The sequence below is a fragment of the Fringilla coelebs genome, assembly GCF_963513975.1.
Source record: "Fringilla coelebs genome assembly, contig: SCAFFOLD_30, whole genome shotgun sequence".
In the NCBI taxonomy this organism is placed as follows: Eukaryota; Metazoa; Chordata; class Aves; order Passeriformes; family Fringillidae; genus Fringilla; species Fringilla coelebs.
Window position 1 is genome coordinate 4,277,369 of NW_028167448.1, and position 21,643 is coordinate 4,299,011.

General features: G+C 57.8%; 2 protein-coding genes across 2 annotated transcripts in view; both read right to left on the bottom strand.

Annotated features, from left to right (window-relative positions):
* LOC311165841 (serine/threonine-protein kinase pim-1-like) overlaps positions 1-21,643 on the bottom strand; it is a gene marked incomplete at both ends in the record, with an annotated part of 246,248 nt that overhangs the window by 87,452 nt on the left and 137,153 nt on the right. The window lies entirely within an intron of this gene.
* LOC311165850 (uncharacterized protein) lies at positions 17,785-19,805 on the bottom strand (the record flags this gene model as incomplete). Its single annotated transcript, XM_084227345.1, has 5 exons — positions 17,785-18,143; positions 18,231-18,252; positions 18,799-18,876; positions 19,478-19,665; positions 19,792-19,805. 5 exons carry the CDS (start codon positions 19,803-19,805, stop codon positions 18,026-18,028), a joined length of 420 nt encoding a protein of 139 aa, XP_084083471.1. The 3' UTR covers positions 17,785-18,025.

Below are 21,643 nucleotides of genomic sequence, written 5' to 3' on the forward strand. Positions count from 1 at the left end.
CTCAGGGCCTCCCTGGATCCCCCGGCCCCCCCAGAGGAGGGAGAGTTGCAGTACACCCACATCGTGATCACCAAGAGGGCAGCGGGTGAGTATGGGGGGGACACACACAGAGGGACACGTCACCCACGAGTGTCACCCCACTCAGAACCCACAGCCCGTGTCTCTCACAGCGTCCCTGCATGCCACCACACTCCAGGATCCCCAGGTGACTTACGCGGAACTGCGGGGACTCCAGGGATGACCACGGGAACCCAGTGACATCTACGGTAATGTGCTGTGAGACTGGGGGGAACTGGTGGGCACTGGGGGTCCCCACCCATGGGCACCCACAAGTCCTTGTGCTGCCGCTAAGAACTGCTCCTCTCCCTCCCCGTGGGGGCGGAAAGATCCCAAAGGGCTGAGAGAACAATTTCCTGCAACAGCAATGAGAGAGAATAAAACCAATAACAACAGCAACAAGGTTCAGAGTCCAAATTGTCACAAAAGGAACGATTTCTACAGAAAGCCCAGAAAAAGAAACCATCCCCAGACGTTTCCCCCAGTACATTTCATCCACCAGAGAAACCTGGCAGAGCCCTGGACCTTCCTTGCTCTGATGGCCAAAGCAGCCTTCAGGAGGTTCTGGATTCTCTTCTCCCCTGTCCCAAACCCCTCCTCTGCCATGTTCCCCACACCAGGATTTCACAAAGGCCCGTTTTGGGTTCCAGAGCCTCCCCCTTTCCCAGGGCAGTCAGGATCAGGCCATGGAACTGGGCTGGGTGTCAGAGACAGGAAAAGTTTGATGTCTGGAAACATTTTGGAACACCTGTGTGTGGCAGGGGTGGGTCAGGCCTTGCTTTTGGTGAGACAGGTCCCCATCTGTCCATCAGTCTGTCAGCCATGGCACACTGGGGATAGTGTGATGCTCTGCCAAAGCCAGCTCCTGAATGGCTGAATCACCAGAAGTGCCAGCTGGGGAGAAGGCCCTTGGTGGCCGAACAGGGTTCAAAGGCAGAGCATGAGGTGGCCAAGTCTCTGACCCTGTCTCCTGTTGGGGTATCTGTCCCATCAAGGCTGGAACCCAGGATTTGGCAACTCATTGAAATGAGAAATATCTGCCAAGGAAAGTGGAAACGTCTCTGGAATGGAAAGAAGACCCATACCTAAAATATTTTTTCATTTCAAAGATGATGGAGCTTCCAGGCAGAAGTTCAGGAAAAAGAAAACCAGCTCTTTACTGGGAAATTTATAAACCAGGACAGAACAAACAACACAAACCCAGAACTTTCCCTCCTGCTCAGCACTTGGTTTTTGTGGCAGTTATAACCACGGCCAGCAGGGGGCGCTGCAGGGAGCACTCCTGGCCACCAGGGGGTGCCCCGGTCGAGCTCCATCCCCTCAGGGACCATGGCGGCCTTGGACAGGAGGGAGGAGGGGAACCAGGGGGTCCCATCTTGCCTGCAAATCCAGGTTGGAGAACAGTCCATAGCCCAGCAATGCATCAACTCCCACAGCCTGACGTGGATCCTGCTGAGGTAACTCCATATTGTCCAATGCTACTCTTTCTACCATTTGTTTCCAGGTAGCTTGAAACACACCATACTGCACTGGCTGAAACAGAATCATAGCAAGGTGAACAATATCATAAGGTGCAAGTACATCAGCATTTAAAACACAAATCACTTGCATCACCTGTGAAGAGTTAACACCATACTGATCTACTTTTGACTTAAGGTCCTCTACAGCCCTCCATGCAAAAACCTGATGGCTGTCTTCTTGTCCCAAATTAGGAGCAGCTTTGAAAACAGGAGAAGCCACAGCCTCACCAGAAGAAGAAGCAGTAGCCATCTCCATCCTTTTAGGTGGACCTATTTTCTCCAACAAATTCCAATCTCCCACTTCAGCTGCTTTCATTCTCACTTGCTCCCAAAATTGCAAAGGGTGTCAAGGAGGCAGGCACCTGGCAGGGAGTCAGAGTCCAAGAAACAGCAGGCCTGGGTCTGCTACAAGGTCTAACAGAAACAGATTCCTGTGTCTTTTTAGGTGTACTTATAACCGGCAATTCGTCATCAGAGCTATCACTAGACAGGGAAGGACACAATGGTAAAGACTGCATTTGTTCAACCAGTTCAGGAGGGAGGAGGGTGGTAGATGGCTCAATGGGGGATTGAGCAGAGGCAGAGGACTCGAGGAGGGGGAGAGAAGAGGTGGATGGCTCAAAGGAACATGGAGAGGAGGCAGATGACTTGAAGGAGGGCAGAGGAGGGACGGACAGCTCAAGGGAAAGCTTGGGGGGAGCAGCCAATCTGTGGGAGGGTGAGGGGGGAGCAGCCGACCGAGGGGAGTGTGAGGGGCGATCAGACAGTCCAGGGAGAGAAAAAGGGGCCAATGACCCAGCCTGTTTTTTACTTCACTTCTTCTGTGACTTCATTTTTGCTAATTGCTGTGCAGGCATAAAATACTTTGGTTTAGTCCACAGTTCACCTAATTGCTGAGCAGGCAAAGTATACACAGGTTTAACATCGTCTTTTGGAGATAAATACCGAGGAACAGTCTTAGCCTGCCGTTTGATTCTCACGATAGCAAACCCTGGGGGAACCTCCACAGCAGCTGCAGGAGCCTCCTCAGGAGGAGATGCATGGACAGGCTCAACCTCATCTTCCTCCTGTTCCTCTACTTCAGTTTCTTGCTCTAATTCCTGCTCCTCCAATTCCTCCCTTCTATCTTGTTCTGCTTTCCATTCCTTCAATGCCTCATACAACAGTCTCCATGTAGTAGCCAAATCAATAACTGTCTTATCCCGCTTATCACTTCCCATAGTTTCTTCCCAACCTTTTTCCATGCCCCGACACCGGAAGCAGTGTCGGCATCAGCTTCAAAGTCCTGTGATTTACACCATATCAGTAAACTAGGAAGAGCATAATCAGGAGCTTCAACATTTTTCCTTTTTAATAAAGTTTTCCACGTGGACAAAACAGACTTTTCCTCGTTTAATAAATTATGCCCCATATTTTTTCCCAATCACGCACCTCGAATCAGATGTCTGAATGAGGCCTGGACCTCTGCAGCGTCCTTCCTGCCTTCGCTCATTTTTAGGGTACCCTTCAACTTTTTTCTCTGTTTTTTTCCTTTCCCTTTTTTACAGTCCAGTTGCAATCACGGTGGATGGCCACAAGATGTCGCGATAGAGCGCGACACACCACAACTGCACCAGAAGGGTGTAAAGGAGAGATTTATTATAGCAAAATGCTGCTTTTATAGTTTTTCAAAGTATTTACATTTACTTAACAGACACATTCACTGCCCATTGGTCATAAGAGAGAAACAAAGTTCTCAGCAGGAGAACAAGGAGCCACGTGATTCTGTGAGTCAGCTCGAGTTTGTATCTCTTAACTTTCTCTCCATCACATCACCATGGTGACAGCCTTGGTGTCTTCCTCGGGAGAGATACGAGGCTTTCCTTATTTTTAGGAAGCCTTTGCTAGCTCACAAGAACAGCACAAAATGCCTTTCCTACATGGGGGTCTGAAGAGAGAGGCGAGGTCGACCCAGGGACGGGTGAAAAGACCCAGTGAGGGGTGGGGGACCCAGCCAGGGACCCAGGGAGGAAAGGACTGGGGACCCGTGACAGGAATAGGGGACCCGGGCAGTAGTGGGGGTCTCCAGGCAGGGCTGAGGGACCCGAGGAGGCTGTGGGGTCTCCCCGTGCCCATCCCCACACTCACTGCGCACCATGACGCGGAGCCGGGTGCTGCTCTTCTGCCTCCTGCTCAGAGTGCACCTGGCAGCTGTAATTCCCTGAGTGGGAGACCCCACAGTGGGCACCAGCAGCTGCAGGGACCCCTGCGGGCCCCCCACCACCGCCCGTCTTGGTAGAACTCATGCAAGAGGGGGTGCAGAGCCGCAGGGGACTGGGGGTGCTGAGGCAGCTGGGAGTCATGGGGGACCCCTCGGGGGGCTTGGTGGACCCTTCAGCACCAGCACAGGGGAGAGCTCTGGGAAGGAGATGGGGCAGGGGGGATGTGACCCCGAGTCCACTGTGAAGGGGCTGTGGGGGTGCTGAGGCATGAGGTGTGGGTGCTCACCGTGCTCTGTCACTGTCACTGGTGCTGACTGTGCCCACAGTGACCATTCCAGCCAGGACCTCCCCAGACATTGCAGTGGTAGCGACCGCTGTGCCGCAGCTGCAGGGGCAGCAGGAGCAGCTCGGTCCTATGGAGGTACCTCCCCAGATCCTTCCCATCGTGGTGGAAGTGCACTGCAAGGACTGACTCCTTCTGCCTGACCCGGGCAGCTCAGGGTCACCGTGTCCCCCTCCAGCAGCGCCTGCACTGGCACCTGCAGCACTGGGGTGGCTGTGGGACAGGAGGGTCCCGATGGCAACAGAAGGAACCAGGGGCCCCCATTGCAATAGGGTGCTCTCATCACACTGGGATGCACTGGTGTGTACAGGGGATGCTCCAGTGATGCTCTGGGATGTCCCTGTGTGCAAGCTCTTGTCACATGAGGGGTGTGAGCCATGAAGCTGAGCTCACCCAGAGCTATCAGGTTCCTGCAGGTGCCAGGGTAGGAGCACAAAGAGCTCTCACCCTTTAGAATGTGCACAGAGGGTCTGAGCCAGGTGCTGGGTCTGTCACACTTGTGCAGGTGCCACTCTCGCTGATGAGCCAGGGCTCGTGTCCTTCTGGCCACCAGCACTGCCCATCCTTGTACCAGATGGTGGCACCAGGTGGCCCCAAGCCCTGGCAGGTCAGTGCCACCCGGTCACACAGCACCGTCGGCCTCCAGGGGAGCTCCATGAGGAGCTGGAGGATTTGGGTGCCTGCAGGTGACAGGGGACACCAGCCTGCCAGGGCCAGCACAGGGCTGGGGACAGTGGGGTGGGGCCATGGCATCCCCTGAGGACTCACCAGAGAGGCCGAGGGTCTGGGCTGGAAGGGACAAGGGACAAGGCTGGGTGAGGGTGGCCTTGCAGGAACAGTGGCACACAGGTTGCAGGGTGTGGGGGCTGCCCCCAAACTGTCCCCTTTGGGACACTGGTTCTCATGAGAAAGTGCTCAGAAATGGTCCCCAAGAGGTCTGGAGAGGCCAGGGGACATGTCTGTGTCACAGCTGCCCACAGCCACATCTGTTGGGAATGGATTCCCTGGGGATGGGGACAGTGTGGTTACCCTGGGTGGAGGCAGGAAGTGGTGACACCACAGACACCTGATGATGGCACAGGTCATCCCCACCAGCCTCATGGCACCTGTCCCCGTGGCCACGTCCCCATGGCCCTGTGCCCATGATCCCATTCAGATGGTAGCAGTCCCCACGGCCCATCTGAATGGCGCAGTCTGTCTGTCCCTGTCCCCACAGGTGCCCCAGCTCCATGGTGCCTCTTGCCATATCCCTGTCCCTACATCCCATTCCTCACATCCCCTTCCCTCCATTCTTCTCCCTGCATCCTATTCCCACATCCCAGCTGCCACATTCCTGTCCCCTGTTCCTGTCCCCACAGCCACCCCACAACTCTGTTCACACTGGGGTCCATGCCCATGCTCTGGCACTGCTGGCCTTGGGGACCTCAGGGGACCCACAGCCCCCCTGTGCCCCCTCCCCACAAGTCTCTCCCTCACCAGGGCCCATCCCAGGGATGTCAGGTCCATGCCTGGGGCACTCACCTCACAGGAGCAGCATCACCTTCCCGCCATCCGGGTGTCCCCAGCCATCCAGGCTGGCTGTCACTCGCTGCCAGGGCCACCTGTCCCCTGGGTGGCGGCTCTTTGGCCAAAGGGGAAGGAAGCGAGGCCACGTCCTGTCCCCACGTGGAGGTGGCCCTTGGTGGGGGCAGGGTGGGGGCAGGACTGGGGCAATCAGGGAATGTGGGGAGTGAAGGTTGGGTGTCCTAGTGAAAGAGGTAACCCAGGAATGGGGTCCTGGGAGGGATGTCCCAAGGGAATGAGGGTTCAGAGAATGGGGATCCTGAGGAGGGGGACCCAGGGGATCGGAGTGCCTGGGAATGGGGGCCCCCATGGGTGGGGGCACAGGAATGGGGTTCCCAGGGACTTTGGGTCATGGGATGCAGGTCCCAGGGATGGTGGTGTCAGTTGGGCTGGGGCCTGTCAGAGTTGGGGTCCTGGGGAAATGGAATGGTGACCCATGGGATGGGATGAAGGGAAGGTGGATCCAGGACCATGGAGATCCTGAGGAATGGCAGTTCTGGGATGGGTGTCCCAGGGAGGAGGGACCTTAAAGAATTGGGATCCCATGGTTGGGTTCCCAGTGGAATGGGGGTCCCAGGGATAGGCAGTGGCTGGGTTGGCACAGGAGGTCACAGCTCCTTCACTGGGTGCCTCAGATTTGGGGGACACCCAGGGTCCAGCTAAGGCCCCCTGGGGTGCTTGTGGTTGGGGGTTTTGGCACCACAAGAGGCTTCCAGAAGGTTCCAGGTCTCTGCTGTGGGGGATGCAGGTGGCCAGCTGTGCCCCCCAATGCTTTCACTTCATCTTTCCTGCAGCAGAAGGAAGAGGCCATTTGTGCTTAGGGTCAGAGGGAGGGGTGGTTCTCTTCTGGGGGGAGCACATCCAGGGAGTTCCTTTCTTGTTGGGGTCTCTGTTCTGGGGATGACATGACCTGGGGGGAACCTGTTCCAGGGGTGACACATTCTGGTGGGGTGTGTCACTGTCCCAGGGGTGGGACATCCTGTGAACCCTTTTCCTGGGGTGGGGCCCTGCCCACCACCTCTCCCTGGTGGGACACAGTGACCTCTGGGGTGTTGCAACCTGGGATGTGCCTTGTCCCCTCTACAACAACCCTTGACGGCCCCACCCAGTTTGGGAACCCTCAATTCCCCTTTTACATTTTTAGGTGCAACCCAAGCCCCCCATCCTGCAGCTCTCCACGACCTTTCCATGTGTGAGAAGCCCCTACAGTGGTGACAGTAGGGGGTGACATGGGGTGAGTGTCAGCTGGGGAGGGCACAGACCCCCCCAAGAGCCCCCAACAACCACCCTGTCCCTCAGGGTCTCAGCACTGGGAGCCAGATGAAACACTCCTGACCTTCCGACCTGTGCACCCTCCCCTCTGTTCAAAACCCCAAGGACCATCCTGCCCTCCCCCCCAGCACTGGGATGGAAAACTGTAGATTTTTGCCCCTGGAAAAGTGGCTGACTTGGCCCCAAAATAGCTGCAAAATGGCTGAGACATTGTGAGGGTCTGGAGCTATTTGAGGCCGCCCCATCCCTCTACTGCTCCCCAAAATTCCCCCCGTGGGATTTCTGTCCTGGAGCTTGGGAGGATTTGGGTTTACTGGGTTTTGGGAGAAATCCTGTTCCAGACTTCTCCATCCTTACTTGTCCTCTGCAGGATCTGAGGAATCAAGAGCAGCTTGGGAATGGAGCCCAGGGAAGGAAGGGGCTCCCAGACTCCTGCTCCTTGAAGCCAGTGGCCATCCAAAGGTGGGGCCCAGCCATGGCCCAGCCCTGCTCTGGCCAGCCCCAGGTAGAAGCCAGGACCTGAGGGTCCCCCCTGCCCCCTTGGCTTTGATTCTGGCAGCTTTAGAGCTGCTGCAGAGGTGAGAATTCTGTGGGGGAAAAAGGCCTGCCTGTGGTTTGCTCAGCCCTGCAAGAAGCACAGAGCAGGGCTGGCTGGAAACACCCCCTGCAAGGTCAGTTGCGAGGGAACCAGCCCGAAATGCATCAATTGATCATTTGTCCTTTTGATGAAGGGGCTGAGAAAACCACAAAATTACTGCAAAGACAACAACAATCTGCTCAACAACCTGACCTAAACCCTCCTTCTTGAACAAAACCTGCAGCCTTCTGGAACCTCCTGGAAGGAAGGTTTGGATTCTGGATGTGCACAGCAGAAAAGAGGGAAAAGTGTGGAAATATTGAGCAGGGGCTGCACGTGAGGGGCTGGGGAGCAGGGGTGTCACAGCAGGAGCAGGGATTTCCCAGGCAGGGGAATTCAGGGCAGGCTGGAGTGGATTTACGAGGCAATCAGACCCTGAGGCACACACGGCCATTCCCAGAGATTCCTCTGCACTGTCCCAAGGATGGACAGAGCTTCTGCCCTTTTTCCATGGAAAGTCAATCAAGTTTCAGGATGGGAATGAGCAAAATGGGGAGAGTTCCTAAAGATGGCCCAACAAAAGGCTTTGTCATGGCCTGGGTTGCTGCCCAGCAGGCAGGGAACAATCCCATGGAGATGTTGGACATGCAGGGAGATTCCATGCTCTCTGTTATCCTCAAGGAAGTGCTGCTGTGGGATGCACCAATGGGCTCCTAAAGGGAACCAAAAAGTCTCATTTCATAGTGATTTGTTTGCGTTTTCATTGTGAGTGACTTGTTGGGAGAGGAACTGTTAAAATGATTCTATAAACCAGAGTGTTTTATACCTTCTCTGTTAGATTCTTGCTGAGTATGTCCTTTACTGGGGGAAAAATTCTGTGGGAAAGATGTTTGCTTTTATTCTATGGATGTATAATTTTGTCTCAAACAATTTGGCATCAAGTGATGCCTGGGAGGGCTGAGCCAGGAAATGGGGGAACCTGACGCAGGGGTGTGTGGGGCAGAGACCCAGAGCATCCCAAGGCAGCCCTGGGTTCCCCAGGGGGGATGCTGTGCTGGGCTCTGAATCAGCCCAAAATCTGAGGCAGCCAGGGAAGGAGCTGTGACCCCTATTCCCACCCAGCCACTGCCCATCCCTGGCATCCCCATTCCCTTGGGACCCCCATTGCCTTGGTCTCTCTTCCCTGCAGACCCCCATCCCAGGACTGCCATTGCCCAGGACCACCGTTGCCTTGATCCCATCCCATGGGCTGCTTCTTCCTCCAGAATCCCTATTCCCGAGGGTCCCCTTTTTTCCCCAGCACCCCCAACCCTGGCACCCACATGCCATGACCCCAAATCCCTGGGGACCATGTTTCCACAGCACCCCCATCCCTGAATCCACCCAGGCATGGATACCCCAATTCCCGAGGACCCCCTTTCTCCTGGACACCTATCGTTGGTTGCTGACATCCCCTGAGCCCCCACCATGTCCCCAGACTCTCCCATCATGTCCCCAGTCTGTCCACAGCTTGTGGCCACCCTGCCCCCACAAAGGGCCACCTCCACGTGGGGACAGACGTGACCTCGCTTCCTTCCCCTTCATCCGAAGAGCCGCCAGCCAGGGGAGCGGTGGCCACAGCAGCGAGTGACAGCCAGTCCACATGGCTGGGGACACCGGGATGGCCGGGAAGGTGGCGCTGCTCCTGTGGGGTGAGTGCCCTGGGCATGGGCCTGACACCCCAGGGATAGGAGGGTGCACAGGGGGGCTGCTGGGTTCCTTGAGGTCCCCAAGGCCAGCAGGGCATGGAGCCCAGTGTGACCAGAGTTGTGGGGTGGCCCTGGGGACAGGAAAAGAGGACAGGAAGAGTGGAACCGGGATGGGGGGACAGGGAGAGGGGGATGGGAATGTGGGGACAAGGATGTGACAGAAGGAACCTTGTGTCTGGGGAAGCTGCAGGGACAGTGACAGGGACACAGAGATACAGGGACAAGTATAATGTGCTTGGGCCATGGGGCTGTGGCTGTGGGGCTGGTGGGGGTGACCTGTGCCAGCACAGTCCCCATGCCTGAGCATGTGTTGGCTGCTGTGTCACTGTCCTAAAGACATCTGTGCCACATCAGTGCCCCAACTGAGGCCTTTCGGGCACAGCCTCCACATTCCGTGCCCCTTTGCCTCTGTCCCCATGGTGCCATACCCACCCATCCATGTCCCTTCTCCCTTCCAGCCCAGACCCTTGGCTTCGCTGGTGAGTCCTTGGAGAATGCCATGTCCTTACCCCGCTGTCCCCAGCCCCACGCTGGCCCTGGCAGCCTGGTGTCCCCTGTCACCCACAGGTGCCCAGACTACCCAGCTCCTTGTGGAGCCCCCGCTGGAGGCCACCAGTGCTGTGGGACCGGGTGACACTGACCTGCCAGGGCTCGGGCAGCACCGGTGACACCACCTGGTACAGGAACGGGCGGCGCTGGTGGCCGGTGAAACACGACTGCCTCAATGTCACAGAGAGTGGCACCTACACGTGTGACAGACCTGGCAGTGGGCTCAGCCCCCCTCTGACAGTCTTAGATGGTGAGGGGGAATCTTACATGATCTGGGTGGCCCCTGACAGGTCTGGATGGGCTCCACTCCGTGGGTGGCTTCACACCGTTCGTGTGGCAGGAGCCTGTGCCCTGCACACAGGGACATCCCAGTGCATCCCAGTGCACCCAGATGTCCTCAGTGCCATGGGCACCCACCTCTGACCTATCTCGAGCCCCTCAGTAAGATGGGACCCTCCTGTCTCACAGATGAGCTGGTGCTGCAGGTGCCAGCACGGGTGCTGCTGAAGGGGGACACGGTGACACTGCGCTGCCGTGCCCGCTGGAACAGCCTGGTCACCAAGGTGTGATTTTTCAAGGATGAGAATAATCTGACAAGGACCCTTAATGCAACCGAGGTGTCCCTGTCCCCCCTCCAGCTGAACCACAGTGGCAGCTACCACTGCAAGGGCTGGGTGAGGTCCTGGTTGTCAGGCTCAGCAGCAGTGACAGTGACAGTGCACGGTGAGCACCCCCACGGCTGGAACTCCCATCTCCTGCCAAACCCAAAGCCACTTCCCAGTGCACTCTGAGTCACACTCCTCACCTCTCATCACCTTCCCTAAACTCTTTCTGGTGCCGGTGCTGGAGGGTCCCCCAAGCCCACCAGGCGATCCCCCCTGAGTCTTAGCTGCCTCAGCACCCCCAACCCCCTGTGGCTCCAAGCCTCCCACTTGCACTCTCCCTCCTGTTCTATCAGGATGGGCAGGTGGGGGGGGGGGGGGGGCCCGCAAGGGTCACCGCAGCTTTTGGTGCCTGCCTTGGTGGTCTCTCACTCAGTGAAGTACAGCTGCGAGGTGCCCTCTGAAGGAGGGGGGCTGTGCAGAAGAGCATCGCACGGCTCCCTGTCCCAGAGCGCAGTGAGTGCGGGGATGGGCACGGGGAGCACCCATTGTCTCCTGGGGTCCCCTGCCTGGGAACCTCCATGTCTACCAGACACATTTCTTGGCTCTCCTCTCCTCTGCCCTATGCTCCCTCACCCCTCTGCGGTGTGACCCCATCCCTGAAATTTCTCATCACATCCATCCGCCCCATCCCTATCCCCCTCCACCACCTGCCAGCTCCTCCCTGTGTCCTCAGCCCTGTCTCTGTCCCCACAGTGCCTGTGGCCAATGCCACCATCACCCCCGGCCCCCTGTCACACCAGGTGCATGCAGGTGACCCTGTGACCCTGTGCTGCTCGGTGCAGGTGGGCTCAGCCCCTGTCACCTTCACCTGGCTGCACAACGGGCAGGAGGTGGCCCGAGGTTCCCCTCGTGCAGTTCGGGGCCACCAATGTGGGACATTCAGGCACCTACCAGTGCATGGCCACCAACCAGGCAGACGGGCACCGCGTGTTCCGGGCACTCAGCCCAGAGCTGGCACTGGAGGTGACACCACGGGACACATGGACACACAGAGACACAGGTGGGGACACACAAGTTCACCAGGGACTGCAGCACCACTGAGGTGATGGGTGACCCTGATGTGCCCCCTCTCTGTTTCTTGCAGTGGCTGCAGGGGTCGGTGGAGTCCTTTTGTTCCTGCTCCTGCTCGTGGGTGTCATTGTAGCCTGGCAACGGTGGCACCTTGTGGGTGGGTGACAATGGGGGGATGGTGGTCCTAGGGAGCTGTAGAGGCCCCCAGAGTTGGGGAACCATAACGTGCCTCCCACAGCCCTAAAATGGTGACCTTGACTGGGGGTGCTGTAGGGTCCTGCAGGGATGTTGGGGGTTCGTTCAGAAGCCCTGGGGGCCTTTGGGGGGTCTCTGTCTCTGCTGGCCTTTGGGTCCTTGAGGCCTTGTTGGTCAGGGGCACTGTGGAGGTTCATGAATTCTGGGAGACTTCAGGGATGCCTGGGGTCCTCTGAGAAATCGAGGGCCACATGGGTGTTCAGGAATCCTAAGAGGGATCAGATGCCTGGGGACCCCACAGTCACCCCTCCCCTCTTTCCTTTGCAGCTGCCAGGAAGAATCAGGAAAGGTGAGTGGGGGGCTCAAACCACACTCTCCCCTTTTACCCCAACCCTCAAGACCTCCCATTCTCTCCCCCAAATCCCCCTTATTCCGTCAGGGCCCCCCCGGATCCCTCGGTCCCCCCAGAGGAGGGGGAGGTGCTGTACACCCACGTCATTGTCACCAAGAGGGCAGCGGGTGAGTATGGGGGGGACAGATGCAGAGGGACACGTCACCCATGAGTGTCACCCCACCCAAATCCCACAGTCTGTGTCTATTGCAGTGTCCCCTTGTGCCACCACACTCGAGGAACCCCAGGTGGCTACCATGGGAACCTGGTGACATCTACATGAATATGCTGTGACACTGGGGGGAACTGGCGGGCCTTGGGGTTTCCCACCCATGGGCACCCACAAGTGTGTGTGCTGCCACCAAAACTGCCCCTCTCCCACCCGGTGGAGGCACAAAGATCCCAAAGGGCTGAGAGAAGAACCAATTCCTGCAACAGCGACGAGAGAGAATAAAAGCAACAGCAACATGGTTCTGAGTCCAAAGGGTCACAAAAAGGAACAATTTTCAGGGAAAGTCCCCAAAAATGAACAAACCCCAGACATTTCCCACAGCAAATTTCCTCCACCAGAGGAACCTGGCCGAGTTCTGGACCTTCCTTTCTCTGATGGCCAAAGTGGCCTTCAGAAGGCTCTGGATTCTCTTCTCCCTTTTCACAAGCCCCTCCTCTGCCATGTTCCCCACATGAGGATATCACAAATTTCTCTGGGCTTCCGGAGCCTCCCCCTTTCCCAGGGCAGTTAGGATTAGGCCATGGAACAGGGCAGGTTGTCAGAGACAGGAAACATTTGATGTCTGGAGACATTTGGAATACCTGTGTGTGGCAGGGGTGGGTCAGGCCTTGCTTTTGGTCAGACAGGGCCCATCTGTCCATCAGTTTGTCAGCTGTGGCACACTGGGGACAGTTTGACACTCTGCCAAAGCCAGCTCCTGAATGGCCGGATGACAAGAAGTGCCAGCTGGGGAGAGGGCCCTTAGCAGCCCAACTGGCTGAAAGGGCAGAGGTGGCCAAGTCCCTGACCGTGTCTCCTCTTAAGGTATCTGCCCCATCCATGCTGCAACACACGATTTGGCTACTCATTGAAATGAGAAATATCTGTCAAGAAAAGTGGAAACATTCCTGGAATGGAAAGAAGACCCATGACTAAAACATTTTTTAATTTCAAAGATTATGGGGCTTTCATGCAGAAGTGCAGGAAAAGGAATAACAACTCTTTACTGGGAAATTTATAAACCAAAACAGAACAAACAACACAAAACCAGAACAGTCCCTCCCGCTCAGCGCTGTTGGTTTTTGTGGCAGTTACAACTGTGGCCAGCAGGGGGCGCTGCAGGGAGCACTCCCGGCCAGCAGGGGGCGCTACAGGGAGCACTGCCGGCCAGCAGGGGGCGCCTCGGTCGAGCTCCATCCCCTCAGGGGCCATGGCAGCCTTGGACGGGAGGCAGGAGGGGAAATCGCTCCTTTTGCAAACTCACAGGCACCAATCGATCCCAGCACCACCACCGGCAGCGGGCAGAAGCCGCCAAGGCAGCAGGTTGGATCCCAGTGCCCAGTGGAAGCATAGCAGTGTCCCGGGATCAGGCACACGTCCTGCCCATCGCCTGCGACCACTGTCCATGATCCCGAATGGAAAGAAGGCAGCGCCTGACCCCAGGCAGGTCTCGGGTCCACAACAGCACCTCTGGTGGCTTTACACCACAATTCCTGCAAACCCTCAGCCTTTCACTCCCTTTTCCTCCTTCAGTCCTTGCACAGCAACTCTGGGAATGTTGAATTGCTCTGGGATGTTGAGGAAAGCTCGGTGCTGACTCTGCTGGGGCTCCTCAGGGGGTTTCAGAGCACGTTTGGATTTCCTGCCCTTCCTGGGCCACTGCTGGTCCCAACAGAGAAGCCACACAGGGAGAAGGAGTAAGAAGAGGAGAGCAGAGCCACAGTCCCGAGGGGTCTGCTGCCTCAATTGGAGCACAGGGACAGCCAAGGCTGGGGGCATTGCCTTGGGAGGGGAAAATGGGGCAAAACTGGAGCTGGTTGGGCCAATGCCCCTGTTCTGCTCTGGGAGCTGCAGACCCTTAAGGAGGTGTTGTAATTAGGGCTGGGGCTCCTGAAGTTCAGCCATGCTCCTAAAGCATCCCTGTGCACAAGGACATGGCTCCACTACCTCTCACAGGGATTTTGGGGGACACAAGGTAGCATTGGATACCATTTGGAGGTCAGATGCCCCCACCTCTGCCCATAAGGAGCTTTCTTTACTGCCGGGAAGGTTTTTGCTGGTGCTGGGGATGATTCAGTGCCTGTGCCATGTGGCTGCTGCTTCCCGCTGGCTGGCCAGGAAGGCTGAGCTGGAGCAGCAGCTGAGGAGGGAGCGGCTGGAGCAGGGGGCCCCCGAGAACAGCACCTGGGCATGCAGGTGGAGCAGGAGTGCTGGGAATTCTGCAGGGTGCTCAGGTGAGGCCCAGGGGGCCGGGCCATGGTGGGGCACAGCTTGTCACTCCTGCTCCCCCAGATTTTGGGACAGAGCAGTGACACCCATTGGGCTCCCAAACCCCTCAGGGCTCAGGCTCAGCCTCACAGGAGGTCCCGGCCCAGGCTTTTGGGATGATTCGGGTGCTCCTGGGCTGGTTCCCGACACAGGGCAGCTCTCCGGGAGCAGTCGGCAAATCCCGAAGGACCTGCCTGGGGCTGCTGGAGCCCGAGTGCTGCGGGCAAGGACGGTGTGAAGGAGCCAGGCCCCGCTCAGCCGGCGCTGCCCCAGGAACGTCTCATCCTGCAGGAGCTCGGCAGCCTCAGCCAGTGCCGGCCCCGGGGCTGTTGGGGGGGTGCGGCCGGAGGGGCCGGGAGGCAGCGGTTGGGAGGGGCCGGGATGGAGGGACCGACTGGGACCCCACTGGGGAGCCCCGTGCATGGAGAGGGAGAAACGGCGGAGGGGAGACCCTGGGACAGCGGGGGGGCAGAGACCCCGTGGTGGGGTTCACGGAAAGGAGGGACCGCAATGGTGGTCCCGGAGCACCAGGAAGGGGCCCAGCTGCCATCGCGCTGGGAATGCCTGGATGGTCACGGGGTGTCCAAACCAACCGTGGCAGCGTGTCCGAAGCCACTGTCGCAATGTGTGGGGACCGAGAATTGCCAGGGTAAGATCCCACAGCTCTGGGAAGGGGAGGGGTACCCTGGAAGGGGCTGTGTAGGGGCTGGGCAGAGCCCTATTTATTCCCCGTGCCCTGCGCAGGTGAGGAGGGCAGGGGCACAGCCACTGCTCAGTATTTCCACACTTTTCCCTCTTGTCTGGCAGCTGAGACAGAACACAAATATTCTTTCCATGAGGTCCCAGAATGCTGCAGGTTTTGTTCAAGAAGTAGCGTCCCTGTCAGGTTATTGAGCAGATTGTTGTTGTCCTTTCAGCAGTTCTGGGGCTCTCTCAGTTCCTTGCTGCTAGGGACTAAATGATCAACTCCTGTATTTCTGGGCTGGTTCCCTCCCAGCTGCCCCTGCAGGGTGGTTTCCAGCCAGCCCTGCTCTGAAAACCATCAAAGGCCCTCACAGAGACACTGCTTGGGCTCCCTTTGGGTTTTGTGCTTCTTGCAGGGCTGAGCAAACCACAGGCAGGCCTTTTCCCCCACAGAATTCTCACCTCTGCTGCAGCTCTAAAGCTGCCAGAATCAAAGCCAAGGGGGCAGGGGGGCCCCTCAGGTCCTGGCTGCCACCTGGGGCTGGCCAGAGCAGGGTTGGGCAATGGCCATCCCTGTGCAGTGGGGCTGGGCCATGGCTGGGCCCCACCCTTTCATGGCCACCACCACAACATCGACCACTCCACAATTCACATCACTGTCCCAACACTAACAACATCACAATATTTTATCAACAACATAATCAATAATGTAATATCAATTCATATAACATCCAGCAAAAACAACCTCCATTAACTTGTTTCTCACAATACATACCAGTAAAGGACAATTATTCCTGGTCCCACATCTTTGCCTAAAAGCCCCGTGATTTATAAGTTACAATAGTTCAGAGAGAAGGGGGTCGTATTTTCCATTCCAAGGGAGGTTCCCACCTTGTTCAGCTTCCTTGACAGAGCTGAACAAAGAAACACCATTTCTGCCAGTTTAACCAAAGAGCTGCATTTTTTGCCAGGAGCAGGGAACCAGGTCCTGTGCACCCTTGCAACTGGGACAGGCACCAGTAAGCCACCTCACTGGGAGCACTGGGAGGGGGATTGCAGAGCCACTAAGCACATGGGGGTTCAGAGGAACAAATCTGATTTTGATTCATGTCTCAACACATAATACACATGAGGTGAAAAATGACTCTGTGGGTTGTACATGTGCTGGGAACCCTGTCCCCGGCGAGGCTTCACGCAACAGACGATCAGGGGAGAGAAAGCTTCCGTGATGGGGCTGTGAGTGACCCCCACTGGCTGGTGAGACAGATGCCTGGGAAAGATGTGTGTGAAAAAATGCCCAGGAAATCAGGCTGTGGGAGGAGCCTTTTCAAATAAAAGCAGCAAACTGTGACACAACAGGCGACTTTGGCTTTGTGTTTCTTTGAGGGATCAGGGGCTTGCTTGGAGGCTCAGTTCGGCCCTCCTCCCCTGTGGGATTCACATTCTCTGAACTTGGGAGAAGCAGTGAGAAAATCAAAAATGATCCAAACAATTCTTATCTCATTTACTGCTCCTGTGCTGTTCACAAGTGGAATGCGTTGTGGAAGATTGTTTACCTGAAGGGAATTGGTGATTGGATTCTGGTGTGAGTGCTTTGATTCACTGACCCATTGAATCGAGGTATGTGTGTGTTGGGACTATGGGCTGACAGTCATGGGCTTCTGTGCAGTGTGAATTGCAGGTGAGTGCTTGGCAGATTCAGTTTAGATGTAATGTAATATAATATAGAATTATAAAGTATAATAAAGTACTTAATTAGCCTTCTGAACAGATGGAGTCAGATGCATCATTCCTCCCGGACATGGAACAAAAATATCACCGATACTCCCCCCACTCGCCTTTTCCTCCCAGTGGTCCTTCTTCCCTGTCCACACCTCTTCTTCCCTGCTTGGCTTCTTCCTCAAGGCAGCTCATTCCTGTTCGTCCTGCACTCCTGCATTGCTTCCCCAACAGAGCAGATGCTGCCTGCACCCACCCACTGCCTGTGCTGTGTTTCCCACTCTGCCCACAGCACCGAGCCTGCTGCACCTGCCCACCGCAGCACCAGCCCGCGGCAGCCAGCCCAGAGCCACCAGTGCCGCAGCCCCGGCCCGCAGCCAGCCCGCAGCAGCCAGCCTGCAGCCATCGCTGGCCGATGCCAGAGACACGCAGGGGCCTCACTTGAAAATCCTGCCCAGCCACTCACAAAAGCCCTGTGGGCTCGCCGTGGCTCGCAGCACACACACTCCATCTGCCGAGCTGATGCTCACAGAGCACCCGGGCTTCTTGTGGTAACGCTGTCCCTGTCTTCTGTTTCTCTCTCTTTCCTTTTCCCTTTCTACTCCCTTCTCTCCCCCTTCGGTAAGAACACTTACCCTCCTTTGTCAATAAACAGTTCTCAGATATAATATTGCTGTGTTTCTGCTTCATTTTCATCTGAGAAACCTTTCAGCAAGAATCCTCCCCGACTCCCCATTTTAAAGAGGGATGGGACAGGGGTAGTGGGAGGGGGAATGGGGAAGCCCTGGGTGTACTGCAAGCACTGTGGGAAGGGAATGGGGCAGACTCTGAGGGTACTTGGGCACTTGGATGGGGTGTGGGAGCCCCTGCAGGTATGAGCAAAAGGGATGGGGGAGCCCTTGGGGGTACGAGGAGAGGAAATGGGGAGCAGAGGGTGCCCTGTGTGGACGCCCCCTGACCCAGGACCACCTCCCTTGGAAGGATGGGCAACCACAGGAGTCATGGAGAGAGAACCCCCAGTGTCACCCAGTGCCTCCTGCTTCCCAGAGCATCACAACTTTTGGTGTAGGCTGTCATAGATGTTGCTGGGTTCCCACGGTTGCCACTGCAGCTTCATGTACGTCTCCTGAGGATCCTCCACCGGGGGTGCCAGGGGGTCTGGGGTGGCCCTGTGGGAATAAGGGGCTGTGTGGAAGGGGATGGGAGGTCCTGGGGGTTTGGATAAAAGGTGTATCATGGCTGGAACCTGCACTCACCTTTCCTGGTGCTTCCTGGCATCTGCAAAGGAAAACTGGAGGGGTGACTTTGGAGACCCAGGGGCCCCCATCCACCCTTGGGAATGCTGAACCACCACCAGACACACAATTCTTCCCAGGCCCCCCCAGTATCCCTGATGCACCCGAGTATCCCTGAACCACCCCACTTGCACCAACACCCTGAGCCCCCAGAACCCCGAGCCTGGCAGGGAGGGGGACCCCCGACAGAACCCCCACAGTCCCTACACAACCCTCCAATACCACCCCAGGGCTCTGAGCCATGGTCACTGGGGCTTCAGCCCCTCCCAAGTCAGGGACTGTGGGTGCTGCCTTACAGCCTTCCTTCTCTGGGACCCTTCCCACCTCTCTCCATGACCCCTGTCCTCCCATTGTCACCCACCAACAGGGTGCCACCGGTGCCAGGCCACAATGACACCCATGAGCAGGAGCAGGAACAAAAGCGCCCCACCAACCCCGGCAGCCACTGCAAGAAACAGAGGGGGACACATCAGGATTGCCCATCACCCCAGGGGTTCCTGCACTCCTTGGTGACCATGTGTGACCCCACCTGTGTTCATGTGTGTCCCTGTGTTCTGCGGTGTCACCTCCAGGACAACAGGGGTGATGGTGGCATTGGCCACAGGCACTGTGGGGACAGAGAGGGCTGAGGTCACAGGGAGGGACTGGCAGCCAGTATGGGGAGATAGGGATGGGGGGGATGGTGTGATGGGGGATGTCAGAATTGGGGTCAAACCAAAGAGGGGTGTGGGGACAAGGGGAGAGGTGGAAGGACACAAGAATGGTGTGATGGGGGACAAAGAGGTACCTGAGCAGGTGGCCTGAGCAAGCTGTGGGGGTTCCCCCTGCCCATCTCTGCACTCACTGTGCACCATGACGTGGAGCCTGGTGCTGCTCACCGCATGGCCCACCCCGGAGCGCACCTGGCAGCTGAAATTCCCTGAGTGGGAGACTCCCACAGCGAACACCAACAGCTGTGGGGACCCCTGCGGCGCCACCACCACCTGCCCATCCGGATAGAACACATGCAGGAGTGGGGCTTGGGGCTGCAGGGGGCTGGGGGTGCTGAGGCAGCTGAGAGTCAGGGGGGACCCCTCGGTGGGCTCGGGGGGACCCTCCAGCACCAGCACAGGGGAGAGCTCAGGGCAGGAGAGGGAAGGGGGATTTGTGGCTCCGAGTCTCTGGGGAAGGCCTGTGGGGTGTTGGGGTGGGGGCTTCGGGGTGCTCACCATGCACTGTCACTGTCACTGGCGCTGACTCCTGCCACCCCCAGGATCCCACCAGGCCCTTGCAGCTGTAGCGGCCACTGTGGCTCAGCTTCAGAATGGACAGGGACAGCTGGGTACCATTGGGGAACACTCCCAGTTCCTCCTCTTCGTGGTAGAAGGACACCGAGGTGATCGGTTTGTCTTGCCAGCTCCGGCAGCGCAGTGTCACCGTGTCCCCCTCCAGCAGCACCCGTGCCGGCACCTGCAGCACCAGCCAGTCTGGGGGACAGGGGGGTCCTGTCACATCTCAGGGATCTGGAGGGTCCCCATCTCACCAGGACCTACCCATTGGGTCACACCCAGCGCAGCAGGAGTCCCCAGTACCCACATGGTTTCGCCCACACTGGGATGCTCTGGGATATCCCCAGAGCAGGGGACAGGCTCTGGTCACACCGGGAGGGGACCCATGGAGCTGAGCCCACCCAGAGCCCTTGGGGTCCCCATGGGAGCCAGGCTGGGGACAACCAAACCGCCCTCACCATCTGAGACGTTTATGGTGGGGCTGAGCCCATTGCCAGGTCTGTCACACTCATAGGTGCCACTCAGGGTGACAATGAGGCGGTCCCGTCCCTGTTGCCACCAGCGCCGCCCGTTCCTGTACCAGGTGGTGTCACCGGCGCTCCCCGAGCCCTGGCAGGTCAGTGTCACCCGGTCCCACAGCATTGGCGGTGTCCAGGGGGGCTCCACGAGGAGCTGGGTGGTCTGGGCACCTGTGGGTGACAGGGGACACCAGACTGCCAGGGCCAGCATGGGCTAGGGACAGCGGGGTGGGGACATGGCATTCACCGAGGACTCACCAGCGAGGCCGAGGGTCAGTGCTGAAAGGAAGAAGGGACAGAGCTGGGAGGGGGTGGCACCATAGGAACAGAGGCACAGGGGCACGGGGTGTGGGGCTGTCCCCAAAAGGTCTCAGTGGGGGCATTGGTGTGTCACAGAGGTCTCCAGGAAAGGGACACAGCAGCCAACACATGCTCAGGCATGGGGACCCTGTGCTGGCACAGGTCACCCCCACCAGCCCCACAGCCACCTGTGCCCATGGTCCCATTCCCATGGCACCTGTCCCCATGGGCCAAGCACATGGTACTTGTCCCCTTGTCCCTCTCCCTGTATCCCTGTGTCCCTGTCCCCGCTGCTGCCCCAGCCACAAGGTTCCTTCTGCCACATCCTTGTCCCCACATTCCCATCCCCCTGTCCCTATCCCCCATCCCAGTTCCACTCACCCTGTCCTCTGTGCCTGTCCCCACAGCCACCCCACAACTCTGGTCACACTGGGCTCCATGCCCTGCTGGCATTGGGGACCTCAGGGAACCCTGCAGACCCCTGTGCACCCTCCCCTCCCCATCCCCAGGGTGTCAGGCCTGTGCCCAGGGCACTCACCCCACAGGAGCAGTGCCACCTTCCCGGCCATCCCGGTGTCCCCAGCCATGTGGACTGGCTGTCACTCACTGCTGTGGCCACCACTCCCCTGGCTGGTGGCTCTTCGGATGAAGGGGAAGGAAGCGAGGTCACATCCGTCCCCATGTGGAGGTGGCCCTTGGTGGGGGCAGGGTGGCCACAAGCTGGGCACAGGCTGGGGACAAGGCTGGGACAAGGTGAGACATAGGGTTCCAAGGAGTGGGGGGCTCAGTGAGTTTGGGGACCCAGGGCTGGGTGTCCATGGGAATGGGAGGATCCCAGGGAATGGGGGTCCCTGGGGAATGGGGGTGCTGAAGAGTGGGAGTCACTGGGAATAGCGGTACCATATGAATGGGGGTCCCCCAAACTGCGGGGAATAAGGGATGGGAATCCCAGCGGAATGTAGGCTCCAGGGATTTGGGGTCTGAAGATGGGGATGCTGGGGGAATGGCAGATCCCGTGGGAAAGGGGGTCCTGGGAGAATCAAGGTCCTGGGAGAAGGAGCATTTCAGGGGATAGAATGAATGGGATACGGTTCCTTGTGAATGAAGTCCTGGGCCATGGAGATCCTGGGGAATGGCAGTAATGAGATGGGGGTCCCAGAGATGAGTGGATAGAAGGAATGGGGCTCCCATGATTGGGATCCCTGGCGAATGGGGGCGCCAGGCATGGGCAGTAGCTTGGTGAGCCTGAGGGTCAAAGCTCCTTCCCTCGGTGCCTCAGATTTTTGGG